Source organism: Podarcis cretensis, assembly GCF_951804945.1.
Source record: "Podarcis cretensis genome assembly, chromosome: 3".
Lineage (NCBI taxonomy): Eukaryota > Metazoa > Chordata > Lepidosauria > Squamata > Lacertidae > Podarcis > Podarcis cretensis.
In genome coordinates this window covers 83,010,693-83,038,089 of record NC_137172.1, presented here as the reverse complement: position 1 = coordinate 83,038,089, position 27,397 = coordinate 83,010,693, and the positions used below count along the sequence as shown (strand labels likewise).

The 27,397-nt window shown below is 41.5% G+C and overlaps 2 protein-coding genes across 2 annotated transcripts in view; one reads left to right on the top strand and one right to left on the bottom strand.

Moving 5' to 3' along the window:
* Positions 1–908: 908 nt before the first annotated feature.
* On the top strand, positions 909–25,816 carry NT5E (5'-nucleotidase ecto; the record flags this gene model as incomplete). The annotated part of the gene is made up of 9 exons (XM_079970473.1): positions 909–1,277; positions 6,487–6,709; positions 9,437–9,625; positions 14,837–15,034; positions 17,968–18,122; positions 21,117–21,225; positions 22,047–22,196; positions 24,143–24,343; positions 25,388–25,816. 9 exons carry the CDS (start codon positions 909–911, stop codon positions 25,546–25,548), a joined length of 1,755 nt encoding a protein of 584 aa, XP_079826599.1. The 3' UTR covers positions 25,549–25,816.
* Positions 25,817–26,325: 509 nt separating this feature from the next.
* The window catches only part of SNX14 (sorting nexin 14), a 35,941-nt gene continuing 34,869 nt past the window's right edge, over positions 26,326–27,397 (bottom strand). Inside the window, exons 27-28 of the mRNA XM_079970423.1 lie at positions 27,156–27,212; positions 26,326–26,534 (exon numbers count right to left, since the gene is read on the bottom strand). Coding sequence (XP_079826549.1) covers positions 26,529–26,534; positions 27,156–27,212 — 63 coding nt within the window. The 3' untranslated portion in view covers positions 26,326–26,528. The remainder of the gene's footprint in view (positions 26,535–27,155; positions 27,213–27,397) is intronic.

Below are 27,397 nucleotides of genomic sequence, written 5' to 3'. Positions count from 1 at the left end.
CCAGGAAGACATCAGACGTTGAGGAACATTGGGAACGCAACCGGGAAAGGGGGGAGGGAAATTTGGAATCCAAAGGGTGTAAAATTATTATTATTATTTTACCTTTTTCTATTTTAATCTGTATTGCATATTAAAGGGGGGAACCCGCGGAAGGGAACAGGTTGATTTTAGGGGATGGGAAAATATTTTTAAAATTGGGTCAATGATAATAAGTTTAAATTTGGGATAAGAACTTGTTGAATTTATTTGTTTATTTGTAAGAATTGGAATACAAGAGGGGGAGGGGAGGGGAAGTCCCGGAAAGATGTTATTGGGAAAAAGATTTTAAAATTGGATGTTTTGTTTTTTGTTTTTTTGTTTTATTTTGTTGTAATTGGAAAACCTTAATAAATATCATTTAAAAAAAAAAAGGAAATAGGAACAGGTTAGTCAGCTGGCAGCTGGGTTCAGATCAAGGACTGGAAACATCATGTCAAGCAAAACATTACCATATGTAATTATGTATTGTGTAATGTTGCATTTAGTAGTAGTAGTAGTAGTAGTAGTAGTAGTCCTAGTCCTGGTTTAAGGAGTGCTTGGTGCCCGGAGTTCACATACAGAAATGACAATAATATGAGCAAGCCTCCCCAGATCTGCCCAGAAAAGTGCCCAAGGATGCCAAGACTCCTCTCAGGAAAAGTTGACTAAGCAGGGAAGGCGAAGGCGGGGAGGGAGTCTCCAGAGGAGCCAGGCAGGCAGCACCCGCGGAACTCGCGGCGGGGGGTTAGTCATGATGGCGGCGCGCGGGAGGCGGCCGTCCAGCTCCTCCCCGCCCCGCCGGGCTGCGCCTAAAGCGCCTCTGTCGGCAGCTGCGCTCCCCAGTGCCAGTCAGTGCGCCGAGGGGCAAGGAGCGCGCGCTGCCTTCCCTCATGGAGAGCCTCAGGCAGCAGCGGCGGCGCGCGGGGCAGAGTTGCGCGCGGAGCCTGGGCGCGCTGCTGCTGCTGCTGCTGGGCGCGCTTTGCGCCAGCTCGGCCGGCGCCTTCGAGCTCACCATCCTGCACACCAACGACGTCCACGCGCGCGTGGAGCAGACCAGCCGCGACTCGGGCAAATGCGTCGGGCAGGACTGCTACGGAGGCGTCGCGCGGCGCGCCACCGAGATCCGCCGGGTGCGCGCCGCGCAGCGCAACGTGCTGCTCCTCGACGCCGGCGACCAGTACCAGGGCACCGTGTGGTTCAGCTTCTTCAAAGGGCAGGAGGTGGTGCGCTTCATGAACCTCCTCGGCTATGACGCAATGGTAAGCGGGGAGGGGCGGCGAGAGAGGGGGGCAAACCCGTCAGGTGGGGCGCGAGGGTCTGGCACGCTCCCCCCCTCCAAAAAAAACTTTCTGTGGCGCCATTGGGTCCTCCCAACACTATGGAGGGAGGCCATAAGAAAGATCTGAGCAGGCATGAGAAGAGGCCGGTTCTCTTTCTTTCCCCTTCATAGCTGAAGGGACTCAGGCTGCCCTCAGGTAGTTGATTGGCAGGCGAGGTAATGACGCTCTTCTGTTTAGGGTAGCAAAAAGCAAGAGTCTGAACCATTTTTTCAAGGTTCCGGGTTTGGATACTAACCAACAACAACAGTGATCTCCCTTCAGCTTTTCCACTTTCCGCCTTGATTCTATTTGGTCAGCTTTATTTTGAGGCAACTTTTCCAAACCCTGAGCGCTTCAGATCCTGTAAACACTACCTGCACCATGTAAATGATAATAAAATTAAGCTGTGGACCTTAAGAGATCAGCTGGCCATCTTGAATGGAGGAATCCTTTCTTCTTAAGTAGTGGAGAAGGCCAGCAGCCAGCCACAACCAGAAGATGTGAGACTCAGCACTGAGAAGCTCCTCTAGAAGAGGTTGGGATTTTGGAGGAGATGCTCCAGGGAAGCACAACCTGGTGCCTATTCTCTTACCTCCATGTAAGAAAAAAATGAAGCACTCCCATCATTTGGCTTACTCTCTGGGTGCAGAGGAGCTGCAGGCCTGCTGTTGGAAAGAAAGTGCTGGACTAGTTGCACCTTTGATCAGATCCAGCTATCGCCTAACTACTGCTGTCGGTTACATGGAACTGCCTCTGAAGACTTGGATGTGTTAATAACAAGCCCAGAATACATATGTGAAGCTGTTAATTTGTATATCCAAAAATGAACCCATCTCGGCACTACTTAGGAAACTCCACTGGCTTCCAGACTGCTGCTGAGTAGAAATAAAAGTGATAGTGCCATCAGATCAGGACTTTGGGGCAGACATCAAAGGTCCCCCCACTCAGAGGAATGAGCAGGAGGGCCTTCAAATGCAGCAGGGCTGGCTTACCACACACTGAAGTAAGTTAAGTAATACACACCCCCATCTAAACAGCAGGAGCCCCTGAAATGCCATTTTAGACTTTGGACATTAAGTTCAGAGTCTAAAATACTTAGCTGCACCGCTGATTCCAAGTGCTGCAGATTTTTAACCTTTAAAGCTGTAAGTCTGGAACCATGGCGTTTGGAAGACCTACTGCTATATGCCCTGCTCTAATATTAAAACCATTATTTGAGGCCTGACTTGTGAACTTAAGTTGGTAGCAGCCAGATACGGGATTATTTGATCATGGTGCTCCAGGAGTGAAGTGTCCTTTCTCTTTATGAATTCACCTGATTACAAATTGAATAACTTTTAGCCACAAAATTAAAATGCTTTTATATTTCCAGGGTTGTGTTGTTGTTTTTTAAATGGTTTTTAGACTGCTGCTTAGTTGCCTTAGATTAGAAGATACCAATGTGATTTAGATATGCTGTTTTAATTCTTCATTGAAGCAGCCTTGGTAATAATTTAATTTTATGTCGAAGTTCTCTTGATGATATTTTATTGAGAAGATATAAATACATTTTGATTAATTAATTGTTATGGAGCCTGAAGGCAGTTAGAGGTAGAGTATTTGGAGGGATAGAATAACACATATTGGAAATTCCTCAGGGACACCTCAGGATTACGTCTGCCATTTTCCATGGCAAATGTGCCTTATTCTATGCTGTACATACACGCTAGGGAAGTTCTGGCAAGAGCCCATCTTTAGCAGGCTAAAGGCCATCTGGCATCCTCTACTCACCAACTTACCTATGGGAAGCCTCTTAAGTAGGACCTGAGGGCAGCAGTTCTCTTCTCAGCAACTGGTATTCAGAGGCATACTGCCTCCAAATGCGGTTGTAGAACACAGCCATCATGGTTAGCAGCCACAGATAGCCTTGTCCTCCATGAATTTGTCTAATCCTCTTTCACAGCTATCCAAGCTGAAGGCTATCACTACATCTCGTGAGAGTAAAATCTGATAGTCCCACAGAAGGCACTATGCATTGACAGAAGAAGAGCTTTGTTTTGACTGCCCTGATTCTTCCAGCAATTCAGTTTCAATTGATGGCTACAAGCTCTCGCAGTATAGGAGAGAGAGAGAGAGAGAGAGAGGGAGAACCCCTCTCCCAATTCACTTTTCCCATACCATGCATAATTTCAAATACCTCTGTCAAGGTATATAAGGTCTAGTTCCAGATCAGTTACCACCAGTTCAGGTCCCATGAGCATATATGTGAAATTAGAATTCTTTTGCCCCAGTGTGCATCACATTGAATTATTCCTAGCAGCGGCTATTAATAAGACAAAACAGCACAAGACCAAAGATGAATGTAGAAAACATAATCCCACATGGGAAGACTGCTGGGATGATGAAGAAATAGTGAACCAACACCTAATATCCCCAAATCCGGTGCTGTTAACAATAACTGTACTGCCTGCTTCTTCCATAACCTGCAAGCTTTGTCCAGTGTAATTGTCATAGTATCCTATCTTAAAGTGATTATATTAAATTATTGTTGCCACTTGTATCCTCGGGATATATACTTCCAGGAAACACTTCTGCCAGTTGCGCATAGGAAAAGCATTTGCCGTTATTCTGGCCTCTAGAAAAACACACACTCTTAAATGTGTCACTGAATCTAGAAAGGTGGCTATTTTGCTTTGTGACAACAGCCTGCTCACATCTGTTCCACTTATCAAACCTCTGCAGGCAGTGTGGTAACAAGGAGTTAAGCACTTGGCACTAAACTTAAGTGAATGGGAATGTAAGATTACTTGAAAAAAAATGTGAGAGAGAAGGCTGGGGTGGATATTGGACTCATCTCTTCTTCTCATTCTGTGGTGTGAATTGCAGTACATCCTTTTATTCCGATCAATATGAAAATCTATAGGAAGAGAAGGTCTTTTAATCTGTTTTTGTGAGATGAGAGAGCAACAGGAGACGTAGATATATAACTTGCAGTGTCTGGGCAAGGGAACATCTTGTCCTCCTTTTATCCAAGTGTTGGCTGGCACAGCAGAGCCATCGGATTTGAGATTATTATGCCATACCTCGTTCCCTCTCCTAAGCAGCACAGGGTTAGGGTGGAGATTTTGGGGGCCAAGCTAACGCCAGTCCCATCTTTGCTTGGCACTACTGTTTTTGGTTTCTGGATAAATGACAAAAAACTATTGCATAAAGATACATGGGATGTGGTTCTGGATCCCCAAATTGCTTTTCTTTGGTGAAATCTGTTTAAGCATAGTGGGAACTATTTTGAAATAATCTGTAAAAAGAAATGAAATGTACAAGATTGAAAGAGTCCTGCTCTCAATTATATGTGCAAAGTAAAAGCAGATGTTTGTTTCAGTCTCAAAGTATACAGAAAATTCTGGAATGTGCACAAGCCAGATTCTAAATACTTCATTGCTGAAAATTTCACTATTTGCTTAGATGCTACTTTTATAATATACAGATTTTATCTGCTTTTATTGGGAACACATAACATGTGGGTGATCAGCTCTGGACAAATCGGGCTTGTAATCAGTGCTGAGTTGTTTTGCTCAAGCTTTCATTCTATTTTAAGCATGTGAAGTATCATATATTTTAAATCCATTCTAGGTCTTGTTCTGGGCATTTTAAGTACGGTAGCTTCAAGTTGTTTGTTTCCACATCCAAATCACAGTGTGGGCAGCTCTGTTTGGTCTGCACTGCACTTGTTGTGGAGAAAAGAGGGTAAACATGACTTCAGCACACTGCAACATAGTACAATGTGTTATCTGGTGCCTTCCATGCAGACCACAATAGATGAATAGGTGCCTACTGTAAACAGACACAAACCTCTCTGAAAGTATTATCGAGCCATATTGCGGTTAGGTGTGTAAATATGTTTATCTGCCTACCATGTCAGTCCAACTTAATAACACTACATGTAGAATACAGTATCATGTTTATAACATTGTATCCTGCCCTAAGCACACAAGGGACAGGGATGCAAGACCAGGCATTGCCTGAACGGTGTGTTTCATATTTCAAGAATCCCTGTCATTGCCTAAAAGGGTGGAAATCGGAGAAATGATTTGCCCTGGAAAGTGTAGAAGGAAGCTGCTTGGAAATATTGGCTCTTCAGAGTAGCTTGTTACACCATGGCTTAAAAAAGAGAGCAATACATTACAGGGATATATTTGCAGTGTAATGCATACATTTCCAAATCTTTTCTGCTGAAGGCATGGTGAGTAAGTACATATTTTGTCATGCTGTGCAGTGTTGATTGGTCAGATTGATCTTTGGCTCAGGAAAAAAAATGGGTGCAAGATCATTCAGTTGCTTACTGGTCTTCAAAATTAAACCAAGAAGAGGGTAGAAGGATAAAGACAGCAGGATAAAAGTCCCTTTCTTTTCCTTCAGCAAGCACTGTCATCTTGAAGTGCTTTTTACAGTTATACAGGGTGAGTCCTTTAAAAGAGGCCCCGTGGATACAGAGTACACATGTTCCACGGGGCGTCTTTTAAAAGACTCACCCTATAGTTGAAACTGAAGTCAGGCAACTGCTACACCCAAATACGTTCCTTTGGTGAGCAGCCTGGTTAAAGATGGTTATGGGAGAGCCTTGATTTCAACCTTGCAAAAAGATAAAGAAAGTTAAGCATTCTAAGGAAATTATTGAGGGCCACTGAAATTCCAAATATTTTAAATTCTTAAATACTCATTGGCTCAAAATTCCAAATCTAGTCCATTGTGACAATTGGAGAGGATGCTGACACTGTTCTTGTTTGAAAATGGGGCTGAGGGACTTATTCACCTCCAGATATTGCTGGACTCCAACTTCCATCAGGCTTGACCATTGGTCGCACCGGCTGGGGGTTTTGGGAGTGGAAGTACAACAATATTTAGAGGGCCACAGGTTTTTAAATCTTAGCATTTCAGAGACTGAAGAACTGTGTTGATGCACCTCCAAATATTAGTAGCTGAACTGAAATAGATGTAAGAGAGTTTGAAAAGATACTATTTGGATATAGCATACTGTTCACGTGTTAGAATTGGATGGATCACAGTGTAGATTTTAAAATATGTCCTTATGCTGTACTTTGCTTTTCATGATTGCGGGAACTTCTTGTCAATAGGAGATTCTATTTTTCTTTTCTTTTATGTTGTGCAGACAATCGGGAACCATGAATTTGACAATGGTGTGAATGGATTATTGGATCCACTGCTGAAAAATGTTAAGTTTCCTGTTGTAAGTGCAAACATTAAAGCAAACAAGAAACTAGCAAGCAACATCACAGGATATTTCCTTCCTTACAAAATTCTGGAAGTTGGTTCGGAAAAAGTGGGAATTGTTGGCTATACCTCGAAGGAGACACCTGTCCTTTCAAATCCAGGTATTCTTTCTTTTAATGCTTATGTAAAAATTATGCAAATAAATATATTTATTTTGAATCATGTGACTCCCACCCTATTTTATTTCTTCTTCCTGTAGCAATTATATTAAATGGTGCTCAAAGTAAGATAAAAAGTGAGCACCAGATATGTGTGACTATAGTGGAATCAGATGATAGAACCTCTCCCCCCCCCCATATATATACACACATACACGGGTTTCATCTATTTAGATCTTTGTTTAATTATCAGCTTAATGTGTCATTCAGTCACAGGCATCTGGACAGGTCTCAAAGATTATGAGAGGAATTCAATATTGTGCTAAGGCAGTCATCAAGACAAGTACCATATGTTCAAGTGTACAAGATGACTTTTTATCCCTGGAAAATTACCCCAAAAGTCAGGGGTCATCTTATACGCCTGGTATATGCATTGGGAAGGAGGAGAGGGAGCCGGTGAGCAGAGGCGCCCCTTCTGCCATCGCTCCTCCTCCCTCCCCACAGAAGGGGATGCGGAAAGTCCTTCCGAGCGCTGCGCTCACCTGCCCGCCCGCCAAACACCTCGTCTCGGGCTGCTGCTGCTGCGACGGCAGAGGCAGTGGAGGGGTGCGCACTCTGCTCCTGATGACGCTCAAACCCTACAACTCTAAAATTGAACAGCAAAAGTTGGGGGTCGTCTTATATGCCCAGTCGCCTAATACGCTGGAATCTACGGTATTTTGGCTTGCCAGATGTATGCTGTTCCAGGGGTTCTCTTGACACACCCCAGCCAGTTATAGTAGGTGGGTGGGGAGGAGAGGGGAGGGGAGGGGAAGGAAGACCCATTGCAAAAGAGAACAGGACTTATTACTTGAAACCTGCCCAATGGTTATTTAATGGTTAATTAGTTAGACCAAAATTTATACCAGGAGTCATTAGCTTGGATGCTCATGTATATTTCAAAAAAGCACATCTGTCCTCTGGTGCTTTGTGTAACCTCTCCCTTTCCTCCTTGGGGAAGAATTGTGAAATCACCTTGTCCAAGCAACTTAAGACATTTGCATGAATTTCAAAAGGATATAGATATATAGGCTGTACAAATGCAAAATCATCAGGCCAAGAAAGCTGCATTTGCTCTGAGCTAAAAGGAAATGCCACTCTTTACTCCAGAGCCCAGAGCAAAAGGCTGTTGGCTTTACGAGCTACCAGGTGGTGTTCCATGCAGCTCAGCCTTTTGCTTTTCTGGGAATCCTTTCGTGTATGATTTCCATTATTATTGTGAGAACATGGAACAAAGCCTAAGCTATTGCTCAGTGTCATACAAACCCGGGGCCAAAATGAGGGCAGCCATTTTTGTTTAGACACATGTTCTTCATTAATGTCCAATAGCCAATATCCACTGCTATTTCATATCCAGGAGTAAGGAACTGCTGATTGACTGTATGTTAGCAAACTGCTACATAAATGCTTTGGTGAATGAATACGTTCTGTAGCTGTTCTAGTACTGACTAATAATGGGAACATAAAGAGCCTGCTAATAGTTCCAAAATTAATAATGGGAACATGGTTTCTGATTCCACTCTGGCACTGGCACCTTATTATGGTCTTCTTGTTTCTTAAGGTGTCTGGAACACTGGAGGCTAGGGTAGATTGAATCTCCTTATTAGCATTATTTTTGTGGGGATAGCTTGCTGCATAATGTTTTAATTGATATTACCCCTACCTTCCAGAGCTGGTTTGGGGAGAGTGTACAGTGTGTGATGGGGGTGAGGAGATGTCCCCCCCCTTTTTTAAAAGTTTTAAATTATAAGTTTCATTTATATATATGACAACAATTATCCAATCATAATTTTAACGTTTTAAACTCTGGCTCCCTTCCCCCTCTTTCTGTGGTTCTTTACCTTTCTTTTCATCTTCCTGCATACTCCAAATTATCTCAACATATTCTTTTATGTATCTATTCCCGTATATATCATTCATATATATATATATATATATATATATATATATATATATATATATCAGGTATTTACAGTAATCCTGCCAATGTCTTAATCTGTTTACAGTTTGTTTGTAAACACTCAAAAAACCATTTCCATTCCTATCTAAAAAGAATTGTTTCCTTGATTTCTTATTCTCCCGGTAAGTTTCACCATTTCTGTGTAGTCCATTAACTTCTGTTTCCAATCTTCTCTTGTCAGGACCTTGGGGAGATGTCCCCTTGCACAAGTGGAAGTTGTTCTGCTTGCACAATGATTTTATTTGAATACCATCCACTTTCTGCTAAAGCAACCAAATGATTTCCTGTCATATGAGGGATCCACAGAACTACGGAGCTAGCAAATTAGCAATGTATCAGTGTAACTTCCATTACAGTGGTACCTCAGGTTAAGTACTTAATTCGTTCTGGAGGTCCGTTCTTAACCTGAAGCACTACTTTAGCTAATGGGGCCTCCTGCTGCTGCCGCGCCACCGGAGCACAATTTCTGTTCTTATCCTGAAGCAAAGTTCTTAACTTGAAGCACTGTTTCTGGGTTAGCGGAGTGTGTAACCTGAAGCATATGTAACCTGAAGCGTATGTAACCTGAGGTACCACTGTACTTGAAAGGAACTTGTTAAACCAAGAGAGAATGTTATGTATAGTATATACGTTATATATGTATAATATATTTGTTCATGTGCTTTGGCAAATCATTTTGTGAGAATAAAATAAAATACAAAACATTAATGCATTTTTTTCTGGATTTTTAGGGCCGGATTTAACATTTGAAGATGAAGTTACAGCATTACAGCCACAAGTGGACAAACTTATAACTTTAGGAGTCAACAAAATCATTGCACTCGGTCACTCTGGTTTTACTGTGGACAAAAACATTGCTCAAAAAGTGAGAGGTGTGGATGTTGTAGTTGGGGGACATACAAACACCTTTCTTTATACAGGTATGTCATTTCCTTGGCAAAAAGAGGGGATTCTGATTGGTTAGTACTTATTATTGTAGCTATGTTTGTAGCTAATTATTGTAGCTATGTCTCAGCATTTATAACAGGGTGCTAAATATTTAATTCTTCGTGCTCGTCATTGTGGTGCAGCTAGGCATGTTTGGAAGAAACTGTCGTGGGAACTGAACATTTGAAAGTATAAGATTAAACCTTGAAACTAGTCTAGTGTAGAGGCTTTTTTTCTCCTGATGTCCTTCATCAGCCTTTCCTAACCTGGTGCCCTTCAGATGCTATAGGCGGGGTTCCCCAAACTTTTTAAACAGGGGGGCCAGTTCACTGTCCCTCAGACACTGTTGGGGGCCGGACTATAGTTTGAAAAAAAGACGAACAAATTCCTGTGCACACAGCACATATTTTATTTGTAGTGCACAAAACAGGGAAAACAATACAATATTTAAAATGAAGAACGATTTAAATCAACATAAACTTATAAGTATTTCAATATGAGAGAGAGAGAGAGAGAGAGAGAGAGAGAGAGAGAGAGACAAAGAAGGGTGACCAAATAAGAGGGAGGAAAGGAAAGAGGTGCGGCCTCAGGCTCTGGGCAGTGGCAGCAGCATCTGGCTGCTCCTCCCTCAGTTGCCCCGGACCCAGCTGCAGCGCTGGTGATAGCCACTGCGCCTTCGTGCTATGCCCGCATTTCCACAGGCCTTCCTCGGAGCCGGCTCCTCTGGGCTTGGCTCCAGACCTGGCTGGTCCATGGGCCAGTCCCGCCCCCTTTGGACCTGCTTCACCTGGCAACTGAAGAGGAGGAGGAGGTGGTGTGTGTGTGTGGAGAAGGAGAAGCCAGGTGGGAGAGGGGATTGTGGTCACTGCCACAGAGGCTGCCGCCGAACCGGCGGTCCCTTCCCAGTGGTTTGAGGGAGCTGCCACTAATGCCAGCAGTCTCTCTCTCTCTCTCTCTCTCTCTCTCTCTCTCTCTCTCTCATGCACACACACCCCTCCCTGGGGTGCCCATGCATACCTGGGATTGCAATGGGATTGATGAGCAGTCAAGTGGGATGGGGCTGGAGAGTGTGGTCTGAGGAGAAGCCAGAAAGGATTGGACCCAGCTGCTTGCAGTAGTAGTGGTTCGGAGGGAAGGAGGGAAGGAAGCTCGCGTTGGCTGTAGCCATCTGGGCAACAGGAAGGAGGAGTGCTATGGGTTCTGCAATTGCCAGGCAGGCTGGGTTCAGGACCCTGGCGGGCCAGATTTGAGGACCCCTGCTATAGGAATCTTAACTCTCTATAGCCTCAGCTAGCATGTCCAATAGCCATGAATGAAGGGACTTGTAGTCTATCAGCATCTAGAAGGCATCATGTACACAATGGGGGTAAGATGCCCAATGAACTGACTAGGTCTTCTAAGCAGACATTAATAGAATTGTGCTGATATTTGAGAAGCATAAAAGATCAATGAAATATCAGCAACACTTCTTGTAGGTTCAGTGACACTTCTTGTTCAGTTTTTACGTGTTTCTTTTTTCAACATCTTGAATTTACCTTGGTCATAGCTTTCAGTCTTTTATTCATTCATCAGAGTTTCATTTTCTCCTCAGGAAGTGGTTGGCTTTTGGTTTGCTGCTAAGCACTAAGGATGCTGGGCCTTTTTCCAGTGGCTTGCATAGCTGTACACAAATGAATCATGTCTCTGTCCTCTACTGTTTCTGCTTGTGTCTATGTGTCTTTCCTGCCCTTGGTCCAGAATAAATATGAACTTTGTCTCACTCACTCTCTCCCGTCTTACACCTTCCTCCAGGATTGTTTAGTGATTTCTCCAGCCTCCCTCATACTAGATCAGGGTAAACTTTCCTGTGTGTGAAATGTTCCTCTGAAATGGTGGTTTGTTTTTAAAACCTTTCAGAAATAGTGGTGGGATAACTCACCTCAGCAATATTCAAAATTGGCTCAGAAATTGGAAACTTTTCCAGGATGTGTTCAGAAAAAAACAACATTCCATTTCCCACTATTCACTCTATTCTAATTATAACATTGGTCATGTACAGATGGCACAAACACTTTGCTTTTTTCAGATATACCTGTAAAGCTGCTGGCTTTCAGAACCTGGTCTGCTGAATGCTTGCCAAGCGTCCACAGATTATTGTTGTATATCTGATTGGGAGTGAAACTTTTAACCTATAGTTTCCCCCACAATAGCCACGCTATGGAATTTATTCGCTAATGAGAGTCTTCAGCTTTTTATAATACTCCCCCCTTGAACTTCCACAATTTTATAGGGAGGATTTGACTATAAAAGGCAAAGTTGATGGAGCTGAGTGAAGCTTTGGGTTTTCTTTTGAACATAGTTTGCTCTGATTCCTATTTAGAATTTCTTCCCAATCTTTTGATTTATTTTTATTTTGCTGAAATGGGCAAGAATCTCATCCCAGTGGCTTCCTGTTTGCCTAAACGTGAGCATAGAAATCTACTTCCTTCCTTGGTCCTCTATCTCTAGCAGGGATAGACTTTGATTCCCTGGATGTTCTGTTTGCCTTTAGCTGGGCCAAATTGAAAACATTTTGATTTCCTAGTTGTCCTTAGCATGGGCAATGCTAATACCTTTGTCCTGCTACTTTAATGTTTTAGTGTACATGTGTATTCAATAACTATGGGTACATACATTCCCACACCTTTGCATTCTTCACTAGATAAACTGTTGTGTGCAGAGCCCAACCTCAAAAACTAGTAAAACCGCATTTAGTGAAAACAGTTCAGAAAACAAAATAGCTTGCAGGTACAGTCTCTCTGTCTCTCTCGCACTGCAGGGTGTAGTTACAGAGATGGGTATTCTTAGTGCTAGGTTGGCAGTCTAGGAGTTCAGAGTGCTGAAGAGGAAGCAGTGAGGTCAGGCAGGGTGTTGTGATCAGATGAGTCATGCTGCTCCAGGTGGATCTAGATAGACTTTACACACATAGATCTGGTACAAGTTATGTCTTTCACCCAGGATCTCAAATAATTTTTCCCAGCTATGAGGGTTTCTCAGCTCTGTGTTCCTCAAGCCACTCTGTATCATACACTTTGTTACTCTGACCACAGACTGACATTAGTCTAGTAACACCAGTGCTGATTTGGGGGTCTTTTTCCGGGCAGAAGTCACACTTACTTTAGTTATAATGGTGTAGCTGGGTGCTGTGCTGTTGTTTATCAATAGGAAATGAGATACCTCAAACTCTGAAGTGTGTCTTTTTTTAGTTTTACATACCAGACTTTCTGATAAAATTAACATTGCGTGTTGCCTCCTTCCTGGTCTGAGCACTCTTTACTAAGCTAAACATTCATTCTTACGCCCACCATTTACAGATCGTTCATAATGCATTGTAGGGATTGAAAACTTCTGTGGAATTATAAAGGCACTTTATAAAGAAAAGGTAGAGAGTTGATTCTTAGAAGCTTGGGTAGAAGCATTGAAGCCTTTTTTTAAAGAAAGAAGATGAGTTTGCCAATACATTACTTGACATAAAAAGAACATACATGAGTAGACACATCCAAAAAGCATACCTAACATTTTGATAAGTGCACCAAGCTTAGCCTTCATATTAATTTCCCAATTTGGAACATGCAGCATTGTGCTTGTGACTGATACTGTTATACTTTGCTGACAAACCTCTGAATATTAGAATCATAGAGTTGGAAGGGACCACAAGGGACATCTAGTCCAACCCCTTGCAATGCAGGAATCTTTAGCCCAATGTGGGGCTCGAACCCACATCCCTGACTGAACCCACAGCTCTGCTGACTGAGCTATCCCTCAGGATATATACTCTGAATATTGAACAGCATATGAATACCTGAGATAAAAGGAAGCCTGGACATTATTAAGTTTTATCTCTTGTCACAACTGGTGCTTGGCTAAGCACATATGCAGGTGGAGCTATTTAGACTCTACAGGCTCTTTAGCCTATTGAAATGTTCCAAATTGTGTTGTTGCTGTTGAAATGGATTTTGTTGTTGCTGCTGAAAGTTGAGAAACTAGCAGCAGCTACATGTTGCGTTTTCTGGCACTATTAATGAGTGAATTTGGGAGCTGTCCAGGAGTCTAGTTCTGAGACAAGTAGAGAGATCAGTGCCTGCATTCAGAAAGAATCATTCATGCCAACGAGATGCTGGGTGTAGAATATAAAATCTAGTGGCAGTGTTTTCAGTGCACCCATTAATGTCCTAGTAACACTTTCAATCAGAAATATATTTATTGCCTTAATCACTGATAATGTTCTGCAGTGAAACATACTGCCTTTAGCAAAAGGAATATGGGAGCAAAATAAAATGAAACTTTTTTTTTTTGAACCCGCTTCTGCTGAAGTGTGTGTTTAGTGACATAGCATCTCAGTCAAACAGTGCACATGAGGTAATTGAAAATAAAAAAGCTCAGCTTCCCATTTGGGGACTTACATCTCACCATTTATTATTTTTCTGTTAGGAAAGAATAACATGTTTTTCTCCGAGCTCTCATATCCCAAAGCCAAGAGTCAAAGGGATGAATCATGTGGATGTTCAGTGCATGTGTGCATCAAGGCTTTTCCTGACCCTCATTTCTCTTTGCCCCTGAAGATGTGAAGTGTGACATGGTGCAGGAAGATTTATGTATTCCCTTCCCTACCTTTTCAGGGTGACTAACATTAGTTAAGAATAAAACAACTGCAAAACAGCTAAAGCTACATTTCTGAAAATGCACAACCTGATTGCTAAATGTTTTATTAAGGTTAGGTGTATTTTCTAAATCACTAATGCTGGGGATTACACCCAAATAGAAGTGTTATTGTATATAGAAGTGATATATATATATAATTCTCAAAACACCATTAGTGCTGGAGAACAGAGTGGAAGCCTCTGATTCCCCGATCAGCTGCTGAATTGAGTAGGAGCTGAGGAAAGGCTGAGGAACTGCCTGATGACCCACTCTTGTCCTTCCCAGGAGGAGACAGACATTGTTGAATGTCTCAGAGTGAAGCTCCAAATGAACTGTTGACATGGGAAAGAAGGGAGAAGGGAATGATCTGACAACCTGCCTAGATGCTGTATACATGTTATGTTTCTTGCTTTCACACACAAGCAGTTTCTTTCTGCACCCTAAATATCACTATCAGTTGATGTGCTTGCCTCATCAGTATTCAGGACTTCCTTTGAAAGCTAGGAAGGGAGAAAAGGTCATTCATTCTCTGGCCACTTTTACAGGCACCCCACCTTCAAATGATATACCAGCTGGTAAATATCCATTTACGGTGAAGTCAGATGATGGGCGTGAGGTTCCTGTTGTTCAAGCTTATGCTTTTGGAAAATACCTTGGCTATTTGAACGTTGTGTTTGACGACGAAGGAGATGTAATTAGAGCGTCTGGAAACCCTATCTTACTAAACAGCAGTATTCCTGAAGGTATGTATGGGGAGGAGAATTTTATTTCCTGTAGATTGCCTATTTATAACATTGATGATTACCTAATTTAAGTACTAGATAAATGCATGATGTCATGTGTCGTGTTATTGTTCCTCCTTCTTTTACTCTGGGTTGGATCCAGAGTTGTCTTTCCGCAAACGGAACAGCTCTCTCCCTTTTGTAGAAAGGGCTGAAATATGGCGGAGTCTCATACACTTCTGGGTTGGCGCGACTGGCTAATGGCAGATTCCCTCCGAGCTCCGGAGGGAATCGGCTTAGCAGGGGGTTGGGTCTTGCCGTGCCGGCGACACGGGGACCCTTAAAAACCACGGGCACGGAGCCCGTGGACATGGTGACTCGGCGGGCACCATAAGCGCCCTCCCGACTCGTGAAGGAGCCTTTTTAAAGGCTACGGATCGGGTGCCAGGGAGTGGCGTGGTGCTGTGAGTCCTTCGCTTCCCCTGCCGAGCGAAGCCGCAAGCCATTCTTCAGTCAGCGCTGACTTCTTCCTACTAAATTTGGACTTAAAAGCAAGAACAACAACCCGTGAGTAATTTGAAAATTGGATTACAATATATTTGGCTTTGGATTCGGCGCGAGCGGGGGAGCTGAAAAAAAAAGGAAGTCCGTCTCCCCCCTATTGTAAATAGCTCAAAGCAAGGACCTGTCAACTAAGGTCGCGGAAAGAGCCGCCGGGATTGGATAAAGATACAAATTCCACGGATTTAAAAGGACTAAGCTAATGTGCTGGAGGACTAGAGTTTACTTTATTTGAACTAAGTACCATTCTTCTCAAGCCCGGGAGCAACCCGAGTCAAGAGCCTGCTGAGGATTTATAGAAACCTTTGACAGCTGTCAAATTAGCTGTCAAAGTTGGAAGAATTGAAGTTGAAACTTTAACCGGTCATATTGCTACAAAATATTGAAAACAAAGAAAGATTGTTACAAACAAATTTGACTTTTGGGTCGGAGGGGAAAAGAACATTAAGTAACCAGAATCCCTCTAGAGGGGATTCTTGGACATTACAAGAATGGAACTAAAACAGGGAATACAGGAAATACGTGCTGACTTGAAAAAGCTGATCTATCTCGTGGGAAAGTTGTTAGAGAGGAATGAGAAAGGCCTTGTTTTGTCTACGAGCCCTTCAAACCTGAAGTTATCTGAAGATATACCAACTGAATTGGAAAAGGACTCGCTGCTCAAAACACAGGCAGCTGGACAAGAAAAAGAATTAAAGATTGAGGAGGAGAAGATATCTGCCAAGCAGGAGGAGCTGAAAGAAGGGATGGCCGAGATGATACAGAAGAGAAAAGAGAACTGGAGACCTGCTAAGAAGAACCTTAAATTGACCAAGGTGAAAGTTGGACTAGTTGGGACATATAGATTTTGGAAACAGTGTTGGAGCACCACCTGTAAACAAGTAGGTCTCATTGGAAGAATCACGGTCAGCACCGACAAAATACATCTTCGACCCTGGGTGTTAAGTAAGAGAGACTTTCGAAGAAACCGGCTGAATGGGACTGAGAGAGACTTGCGTGCCTCGGACGTAAGATTACCAGGCTAAAAAGATGGACCAAATGGCTTTTGCGCTAGGGATGGAAACCGGGGAGGGAAGGGTGGGACCTAACAGTCCGAAGGGGGTCTGTTTTTTTTTTCGCTTCAGGAGTATAAAAAATTTTTATTATTACAAAAATGGGGAATCGGTGGAGGGGAAATAGTGGCAACCTTAGGAAGGGTACATATTTTTTCTCTTTTTTTATTCTTTTTCTCTATATATAGGGCTAAGGTATATATTTTAATAAATGGCTAAGGTATATTAATGAATTAAAGCTTAATTCTATTATAAAAAATTATCTTAATTAAACTAGGGTTAAGTGATTTTAAATAAATTATGTTTTAGGATATTAAGTGGAAAACTTGCTTGATTAAACAATTGAAGATGGAATACAATAAGGGGAGATGTGGGGAAGTCTTGAAAAGAAGTTAAGGAAAATGAGCTTAAAAGGTGGAAACCTTTTTTGTTGCTTTTTGGTTTTTTTCTCGAGACTTTTTACTTTTTTCTTACTTCTTTTTTTCTTTTTCTGTTCTGTTATTTGTAATCTTTTGAAAATTTAATAAAGATCATTTAAAAAAAAATGAAATATGGCGGAGTCTCCTGTTGTAGGAGGAATGATTTTTGCAGATTCTCCCTTCCTCCTGTATTCCCCACCCCTGGTGCCAAGTTGAATACTGTTCCAGAGGGTCTCTGGGCATGCGGGCAAAATGAGTGAAAAATCATCTCCCTCCTGCAGGGAGTATGTGGTAACCGTTGCTCCAGTTATGAGAACTCAGGATCTAGCCTTCTTTCCTTTTCTAAAATAAATTATGCGGGATGGCTATGAACTCACATTATGCCCACTATAAATTAAATATATATATATATATATATATATATATATATATATATATATATATATATATATATATAAAGTATCTTGTTTTAAAGTATATAATTTCACACACTTTTTTTAAAAAAAAAACAAAAAACCAGAAGCATATTCCCCCAAACTTAAAACTGGTTCTAAAGAGTTACTCTAGGCACATCCAAAGGTTTGGACACAACTAGTGGGAATTTGACTTTTGACTTTTTTTTTTTTTTTTACCTGGTTCTGATATATCACATCTGCTTCTGAAAGTCCGCTTGGTTCTAAAAGAAGTTAGCCATACTGTATGACACAGAATAGGGGAGGGCTGCGTTTAAGAAACCCAAGTTAATGGCTGTGTGACTCCTTTGGATCCAAACTATCGCAAGCTGGAACTTTGTTGGGAGTATTCTGGAGTGCAAGTCTGAAAAAAACCCTGAACTAATGTTGTGCTGTAGATAAACAAATATGCCATCCTCATCAGTCGCCCTGCCAGTAATAACCTTCAACATGCCCTACTTCTTTTTCAGCTGAGGATGTGAAAGCAGAAGTTGACAAGATGCATCTTCAACTACAAAATTATTCTTCCCGGGAAATAGGAAAAACAATTGTTTATTTAAACGGTACAAGTCAAGCATGCCGCTTTCAAGAGTGCAACATGGGGAATTTAATTTGCGATGCTGTGGTAAGATAATAATCCAGGTTACTTTAAGTGGTTCATTATTTGATATTTAAAGTCTCAAGTGTTTCATATAAAGTCTGAGCCTCTTGGGCTTGTTGATCGGAAGGTTGGTGGTTCGAATCCCCGCAACGGTGTGAGCTCCCGTTGCTCTGTCCCAGCTCCTGCCAACCTAGCAGTTCAACCTACCAGTGCAAGAAGATAAATAGGTACTGCTGTGGCAGGAAGGTAAATGGCATTTCCATGCACTTTGGTTTCCATCACGGTGTTCCGTTGCACCAGAAGTGGTTTAGTTATGCTGGCCACATGACCCAGAAAGCTGTCTGTGGACAAACACTGGCTCCCTCAGCCTGAAGTGAGATGAGCACTACAACCCCATAGTCGCCTTTGACTGGACTTAACCATCCAGGGCCTTTATCTTTTATATGAAAGATGTGGTTTTGTGGCCAGGGTTGCTTATCTTCACTTGGGGTTCAGCTGGCTATGAAATTGTTATGCAAGGTCTTGTTAGTCCTTCCTGTGGACATTGAAACTATCAAACAGAAACTGCTGATGGCATAGCTGTAGAATTAGCTAGTGACAAAAGCCTGAAACAGCTTGAAAGCTGTAAGTCCTAAGCTTTTAAAGTAGGTGTCGGACTTTCACTTCTGCATGTCTTTCTTTTTCCTTCGAGACTTGCCTCCGGGAAATTTTTCTTAGGATCTATACAGGTCTTTTTGGGTGACATTGCTCACCATTATAAAGTACTGGCAGTTCCTTTTGCTGCCTGGGGCTGACACCCATGGCACATTCATCAATATGTGAGTACTGGCATCACATCACATTTTTTTATAGCTTTAAATTACAGCAGATGGAGACTGTCACCATGTAAAGAGGTATTTGTGCGCAGCAGCTCTTGGACTGAGCTGTTTACTCCAGAATATACGAAATTACAAAGAATGAGAGAGATTGTGGTGGCAAGGGACTGGGAGAACTGTCAGTTGTGAGTCACTCACATATGAACAGCTAAATCTTGGAGTAGTAGGTGCACTGGCCTTCAGGATATTCTTTTAAGTGTGCAAACTTCCTTACTGTATTAGTTGAGTAACCTCTAAAACAGCCAGGGAAAGGGGGGTTCATTCTGGGCTTCCATAGTTGCCTTGTAAAAATCTGAATATAAGGTTTGCACAATTAATTAGGTTGACCAGGCATTACTGTCCTGTCACGCGGAAGTGTCTAAAGGGCTCTCCATAGAAAACTACTTGACTTGTTTGTACAGGCTACTTTGCTTAGATTCATGAACAATCATTGACTAGGAGAGGTGTCTTATTTAATTGATTGCACTAATTTGTTTGGATGAGAATGATATCCCTTCTACAGCTAATTATTAGTAGACTTAGTTAAACATTGACCACAGATTAGTTTAGGGCATCTTTCAGTTGATATGCAGTGCATTAATGACTTAATGTTCCTGTGTCAGACTGCAATTTAGTTTCTGCCAATGCTGTTCTTGGAAAAAAGATACCCAGTTGTATTCTTACACAGGCTAGTTGGAAAACTAAAAGTGATTCTGTGAGGTTTACAGAGTGATCCTTAGAAGTACCGGTAAATCCCTTTTTCTTTAATGCTGTACGTAAGTTATGTTTAGGACTTCAGCCTCAGAATTATTATTTTTAAAACCACCACTCTTGATTTATTAAAAACCCTTATATACTGCTTTGTATTGAAGAAATATCCAAAAAGGTATACAAAATCAGTAAACTGTAAAAACACATCATAAAATATAAGCACTATATAAAACTGAAGTGTAAAAAGTCAATACAATAAACTGTGGACAGCCAGGAATAAGAAACCTGCAGTCTCCATATGCCATTGGACTACAGCTCCCATCATCCCTGACCACTGGTCATGCTCAAATGTGAGTTTGTTATGATTTAGTTATTAAATTTCTGCCTTTCCTCCAGGGAGCTCAAGACAGTATATGTAGCCTCTCCCCACAACATACTTCATCTTGGAACCCCCTTGAAATCTCACACTTCTGTGGAGATTGGAGGTGGTGTGTAACAATACATTTGCCTGTGTGCACCTTATAAGAACTACGATGTCAGGTTTAGTATTCAGTTTGTAAGCAGGGAGAAATCCCCAAAGATTACTTGCTGTTATAGACGCACGTACCCACCAAATTACAATGGTACCTCGGGTTAAGTACTTAATTCGTTCCGGAGGTCCGTTCTTAACCTCAAACTGTTCTTAACCTGAAGCACCACTTTAGCTAATGGGGCCTCCTGCTGCTGCCGCGCCGCCGGAGCACGATTTCTGTTCTTATCCTGAAGCAAAGTTCTTAACCTGAAGCACTATTTCTGGGTTAGCGGAGTCTGTCACCTAAAGCGTATGTAACCCAAGGTACCACTGTATCCCCAATTGTGAAGCAGAAATACAACAGCAGAAAAAGGGAGCTGTAGACTTTTCAACAAGGGGGAAAATGCCATGCTTGTATTTCCCAGGATAACAGCACATGTAAAAAAAACCCTGAAATTTTTCATATTAGATCTCCACAAGCCCATGTTGGGCTGGGACCGGGAAGCTCCAGGTTCAGATCCCCACTCATAATGACGTTTACTTGGTGTTTTGAACTATCTACTATCTCTCAGCCTTGCCTACTTTACAGGGTTGTTGGGCAGGTAAAAGAGGGAGAGGGAAGAATCTGTACATTGCCTGAATTCCTTAGATAGAGTAAGGGATGGCTGGAAATAAATAATGGATTCTATCCTATACTGATTCCATACCAAGTCCATTGATATAAATGATTTTTAGTATACTACTATGAATGTTCTTTAGTCTTTAATTACAGTTGTTTTATTTGTGTAAGTAAATGATTTGTTGCTAGATAATATCCCAGTTTCCCCCTTCCCCCATCACATTATAAGATCTTTTCCTTTGCTGGCTTCCTGAAGTTCTTCAAGCTGAGACAAAGTGCAGACTGAAACTGATAGAATTTTTTTTTGTGTGTAAATGTTTTAGGTTTACAATAACCTGAGACATCCAGATGATAAGCAATGGAATCATGTTTCGATGTGCATCATAAATGGTGGTGGAATACGGGGACCCATTGATGAACAAAGCAAGAATGGTATATCTAGCTTTAGGGCTTTTTCTTCCCCAAGGGAATGCTGCTAAAATTTCCTCTTCATACCCCACATTTCTCTCAATAAGATAATTAGTTTTAGGGATTCTTATTTTAGAGCTTATCTACTATATTTCACAATGCTTTTCTTGGACAAAGATTTGATTTTCTCCTCCCCTTTGAACATACATACATACCTTTCTAGCGTATGTTTTTAAAACCAATCTTACACCTATTCAGATAAATAATATACATTTCTGGATGCTGAAACGCTGGTGACCAATTTAATGATTATTGTTTTCATACGAAGGCTTGTGAAACACTTGGCAGTGTCTCCATGTGAGAATACTATGACCCGTACCAAATGGGGCCTTCCCACTTGGAAAATCCCCATGCCATAAGCTTGTACATGGTAGCCCCGCCCTGGGGACTCTCCACATGTTACAAGGGATTCTGCTGCTTTTATGGTTTGATTGTTCCTATTGCTTTAAATTTTATACTATAAGCTGCCTGGAGACTCTGATAAATGTGGGGGTAGAACTATCAGAAACGTATTTATTTATTATAATATTCTTAGTCTTTATCCTGTGAATTTAGGGTGGCATAAGCAAGGTTCTCACGTTACAATCCCTACAACAAGCTTGCACCGTAAAATAGACTGCAAGATTGTGACTTGTTGGAAGGCAGTCAGTGAGCTCCACTGCTGATCAGGGGTTTGAACTCAGCCCTTCTCTTGTCTACCGCTTATATCTACAATATCATAGTCTCCTAAAGTGAGAAATAGAACACAAAACCGATTGTTTTATGAAACGTCCTGTCCCATTCAGGAACTATTACTTTGGAAGAGTTGCTGTCCGTATTGCCTTTTGGAGGAACTTTCGATTTGCTACAGATCAAAGGCTCTACTCTGAAGGAAGCATTTGAACACAGCGTTTACAGACATGGGGAAGGGACAGGGGAACTCCTGCAGGTCTCAGGTAAGTTACTTTGCCAGCATTGCCTGTTCAAGGTCCTAAACCCACACATACTCACAAAGGAGTATTGTAAGAGGATTACCTGCTTTTAAAACAATGAAGTATCTGGAACGTTGCCCCATTCTCAAGGTTAGGTGTGGTGGAACCAGGCAGGAGATCATCCCAGGGTTAGGTTTATCTTACAAGGGTGGTGCAATTCATCAAGCAAGCAGTACACAAATGTTTCTAGCATGGATGCCCTCTCAGCAACAGCAAAAACAAGCACGAGCCACAATTACTATACTGCTCATATTAAGACAAGAACAAAACCCCATTGTACTTATGACACTATTCAAATAAACTAAGCAGGACTTCTTGCCTCGATAATGGACTGGATGAGAGCCAATAAGATGAAGCTCAATCCAGCCTGGGGCACTGTTAGTGGGCAGTCCCCTAGACCAGATGGATGGGAGGTGGCTTGCTCTTGGTAGGGTTACACTCCCTCTGAAGGAGCAGGTATGTAGCTTGGCAGTAGTTATGGATCCATTGCTCTTCCTTGAGACTCAGGTGCGCTCAGTGGCACAGAGTGCCTTCCATCGCCTTTGGCTGGTGGCCCAGTTGTGTCCCTATCAGGACAGGGATAGCCTATGCTCTGGTAACCTCAAGGTTAGATTATTGCAACCCGTTATACACGTGGCTGCCTCTTAAGATGGTTGTGAAACTTCAGCAGGTGCAGAATTCAGAGGCCAGGTTGCTCACCAGGGCAAGACAAGTTGAGCACATAAGGATAATTCTGTCCCGACTGCACTGGCTGCCAATTAGTTTCTGCCCCCGTGGTTTTTTTTCTGGGAAAAAAGGTGGGAGAACTCACCACAAAGGCCCACAATAAAGAAAAATAAATATTAATACTGGCTAATTAAATTACCTGTGGCATTTTAAACTGTTTGTGGGGTATTTTTTTCATTTGTTATTATGCTATATATTTTTGTGTTTTTAGATGGTAAACTGTCCTGCAATCTTTGGATGAAGGGCAATGAATAAATTTAATAAATGAAATAAATGAAAATAAAATTCTTATAACTAAAATTACTTCATGTGTAGGGATTTTAGGTCACAGACCACATCAACAAATTCACTGGAATTATTGAGACTTTATGGATTTTATCCAATGTTAGTCTTACTTGAAGGAGATGCACTGAAACGAATATGACTAACCTAAGTCCATTAATTTTAATGGGCCTACTCTGAGTATGACTAACATTGGACACAACCATATAAACACACACACACCATTTAGGACAATAATATTTTTGTACATGTTTGGCTGCCTTTGTGTGAGCCACCAGCTGTTACTTTATGAGACTTTGAAAAAACCTATAAAGAATAAAGTCCATTGGACGTGAACAAAAAATGATGCCTTGTGGTTATGTATGTCAATGCCATTTTCTGGGTCTGTTGATTAGTTTTCAATTTTATACACCATCAACACTTGTTTGTGGAGAAACTAAATGCCTTTAAAGCAAAATACCCTCAGGTCCTATTTTGCTTGATATGGGGTCACTGGAGGAATCATTGGAGGAAAGACAGCTACCTAACTCATTCAGCTTTGGAATCCAGTGTGTCATGGGAAGCAGAGTAATACCAAGACAGACCATTGCTTCACCCAACACAATATTATCAGCACGGAGTAATCGCCAATGCCTCCCAAGGTTTTAGATAGGAATAGCTGAAGGCTTCACAATGGCTGAACCCAGGACCTTTTCTTTTGCATGCAGTGCATGTGCTCTACCCTTGCTCTGCCACTGCAGTGTGGTCCTGTCCTGTGGTTGTGTTGTGCTCACATCAGTTTATTCTGGTTCTGAACTTCCAAGGAGCCAGCATCATTATTTTTTCAAGCAAGTTTTTATAGACCCAAAGAATGCAAGAGCTGATGTCTAAAAATGCTGTTCAAACTTGTGCTTCATTGATAGGTATACAGGTGGTGTATGATCTTTCTGCAAGTCCGGGAAGCAGAGTGGTCAGCTTAAAGGTTCTTTGCACAGAGTGTAGAGTACCAGTCTATGAACCACTGCAGCTGGAAAAAACATACAAAGTGCTGCTACCTTCTTTCCTTGCTGGAGGAGGAGACGGGTACCACATGCTAAAGGGAAGCTCAAATAACCACAGTAGCGGTATGTATAAGTTATTCCTGGCGATCTCTAATATGGAACATAGAATGTATATTGGAATTAATGTCCCTGTAGGAGACCACTCTCCCATGAGTGTGGAAAATGCTGCTATTAAGCAAACCTTTATTTATTCTAGCTGCAACAGGAAATATTTAACTCAGGTTGGTTTTGGAGTTCATCCAAAAGTAGAGAATGGGAAAAGCAAGAGAATACGTTTGAAACAAAAATGAGGAAATTTTCACAGGTGTAATAGTACAATCACAATCACTTCCAAAATAAGTGCACCTAATAATTAAAAGCAAAAGTTCAGTGTGTTACTGCTTGCCTTCAAGCTGATCTTGAATTTATGTGTTGGACATACAAAAGAATTTTCTAAAATCAGATCAGTTTTACGCAGGCTTTTCCTAGCATGGTTACTGCTGTCACCACAGTTGCTCCTGTGCCAGTCTTTTTACATGCCAATCACACATGCAGACCTCCCTAGAGTTCTAGTGTTGCTTGTGTGGTTTGTTTAAGTCAGCAGGGAGAAGGAAGAAAATAGAAAGAAGCCTTCACACGTCATCTGGCCTGGTGTAGGAGCAACTGCGTGGACACTGGTGACAATGCAAGGAAAAGCATTTAAAGAGGGTAGGGCCTTCCAGATCGAGCCTTTAAAACAGAATACCAAAGCTGAAGAGTTTCTTTCAAAAGAGCAGCCAATTAATATCCTGTGCAGAAAGCCTAAGCATGTTACAATTTGGATTCGGGCATCTACTGTAGCATGTCACTGCTTTAATCGTATATAGAGAGCACTGCATATTTAACAACAGGGAATGCATACTAGGGAACAAGAGGCTGTGAGGACTCTTCCAGGAGGAGGTCATCATAGGAGGTGGCAAAAAGATGCAAAATCTCTTTTCTGCTACAGTGGCTTTGCCTAGAAAACACAGCTCCGCAAACTATTTACTCACCGTAGTTACAGAATGTTGACCAACTGGGTGTGATTAAGATGCTACAATGATTTGACTGACATGAACTTTGGTGTTTCTTTTTCCTTTTCTTAAATAGGTGATCTTGATGTCGACGTTGTTTCCAACTACATAACTAGAATGGGAAGGGTATTTCCAGCGCTTGAAGGTCGCGTGAGGTTTTCTGCTGGAATTGTTTTCCAAGGACATCTTTCTTTGATTTCCGGACTATTTGTTTTACTTCTGTGCTTCGTTTTTTAGTTTTTCACTTGCTGCAGGGGAACTTGACTTTTTCTGCATTCTATAAATTTCTTAATACTTAAAAGACAATCTCAGCTGCTTCCACTCTTCCCAGAGGGCAGAATGTAAATTATTACGGGCATGGCCATTAAAGGACATAAAATTCAACAATAAGGTTTAATGTATTTTGTATGTATACTATGTTTGAACTGAGTTATGTATATAACTGATATGTATATTTGTTCTTCATACCGTCACTTTTTAGAAAATTAAAAACAAAAAGAAACAAGTTGTTTTTCTTTACCCTGAGTGCTGGGCATATTGCAAAATGTTACCCAAACCAAAGAGCTCGCAAGAGTCTTTGTACAATGCTGCTGTAACTTCTAGCTATGTTGTCATGGTTGGCATAAATGTAGATCTGGCCTATTGAGTGTAAAGCTGTTTCCACCCAGGGTGGTTTTGTTTTGTTTTGTTTTTTTAAGATTTCTGTGTAAGTCAGTGTGAACCTTCTCTCAGTTTGGTCCTTCATAGGATCTTCAATAAATGGCAAACGCTAGTATTCTCATACAGGCGACTCCCCATTCACACGAGTCCAATAGGTGCGCAACCGCACATATGCACATTGTGCCAAACCCAGAAGTGACCTGAAAACGTCACAAATATGGGTGGGGTGGAAGTGGGTGTTTTCAGTTACCTGTGCAGTGCCTCAGAACATTTACCATGCATAAAAAATATTTTTGAGGGGTGGGGTGGGGTTGCCAGTACTATTTATTAGGAAGAAAGACAGTGAGGTATTACTGAAATTCAGCCAGTAATAAACTTTAATCTTTCTTCAGCGAATATATTTTTTTTGAAGTCAAAGTTCATTCTATTTACAAGGAAATGTACAAGACTAAACACATGACCTATTCAATAAATTAGCACATAGCAACTATCTATAAAATGGAGTTAATCCAGTATTTTGTTGTTTTCATCCACTATGATCCGGAGGAAGCATACTTTTAAACCTGTCAACAGCAGTATTGGGGAAGAGAGAAAGAGAAAATACCTGTGATTTAAATTTATCCAGCTATGGAATGGCAATACAATTACAGTAGAAGCTCAAAGCAATGCATTAAGAAGTTGTGTAATGTGTAAGTGCTCTAGTATTACAGGCGAATACTGAGATAAGCACAGTTCGTCACAAAAACCATTCAGGATGGTGAAATCTAAAGTCCCCTGTGCAAAGTTCTGAAACGATAGCTTCAAACTGGCTGATGTAGCAACAAACATAATCTTCAGTTACGCACTGATGAGTAAAGGGGCACAATGTACCAGCATATTCTGTGAAAATGGCACTGCAGTGAGTGGAAGTAGCTCCAAGCCCCTTGCACAATTTCTATTAATATCAGCTGGGGCTTATGGATGAGAACAGGGGTTGGCTGGAAACAGTGCCATAACTTAGTTGAAAAAACTTAGGTTTTTTGTTTTTTTTAGAAAAGGAATGGCATACATATCACTATTAAAATTCATATGGTGCAGACTGCATAGCAGAGCTGAGAACCATAAAGAGCAACTAAAATTATGAGCACAATGCCTTCATGAAGGGCAACTAAAACAGATAGATATGACTTTGTGTCACAACATACCTCATTCAATTCTGGAAATAGTTCCTGAATCCCAATATCCAGTAGAACATACGTTAACTAAAATAAAACAGAGAGATAAATTACATCCTGGAATTAGCAATACAGACTACAGTGACTGTAGGTGATTAGTAAGCCCCCGCTTAGAAGAATCGCCACCTACATGGTAACAAATCCCGAACAATAACCTAAAAGGACTCCCATGGTACACTTGACAGAAAAGTACAACCCCACCCAGATGCAAA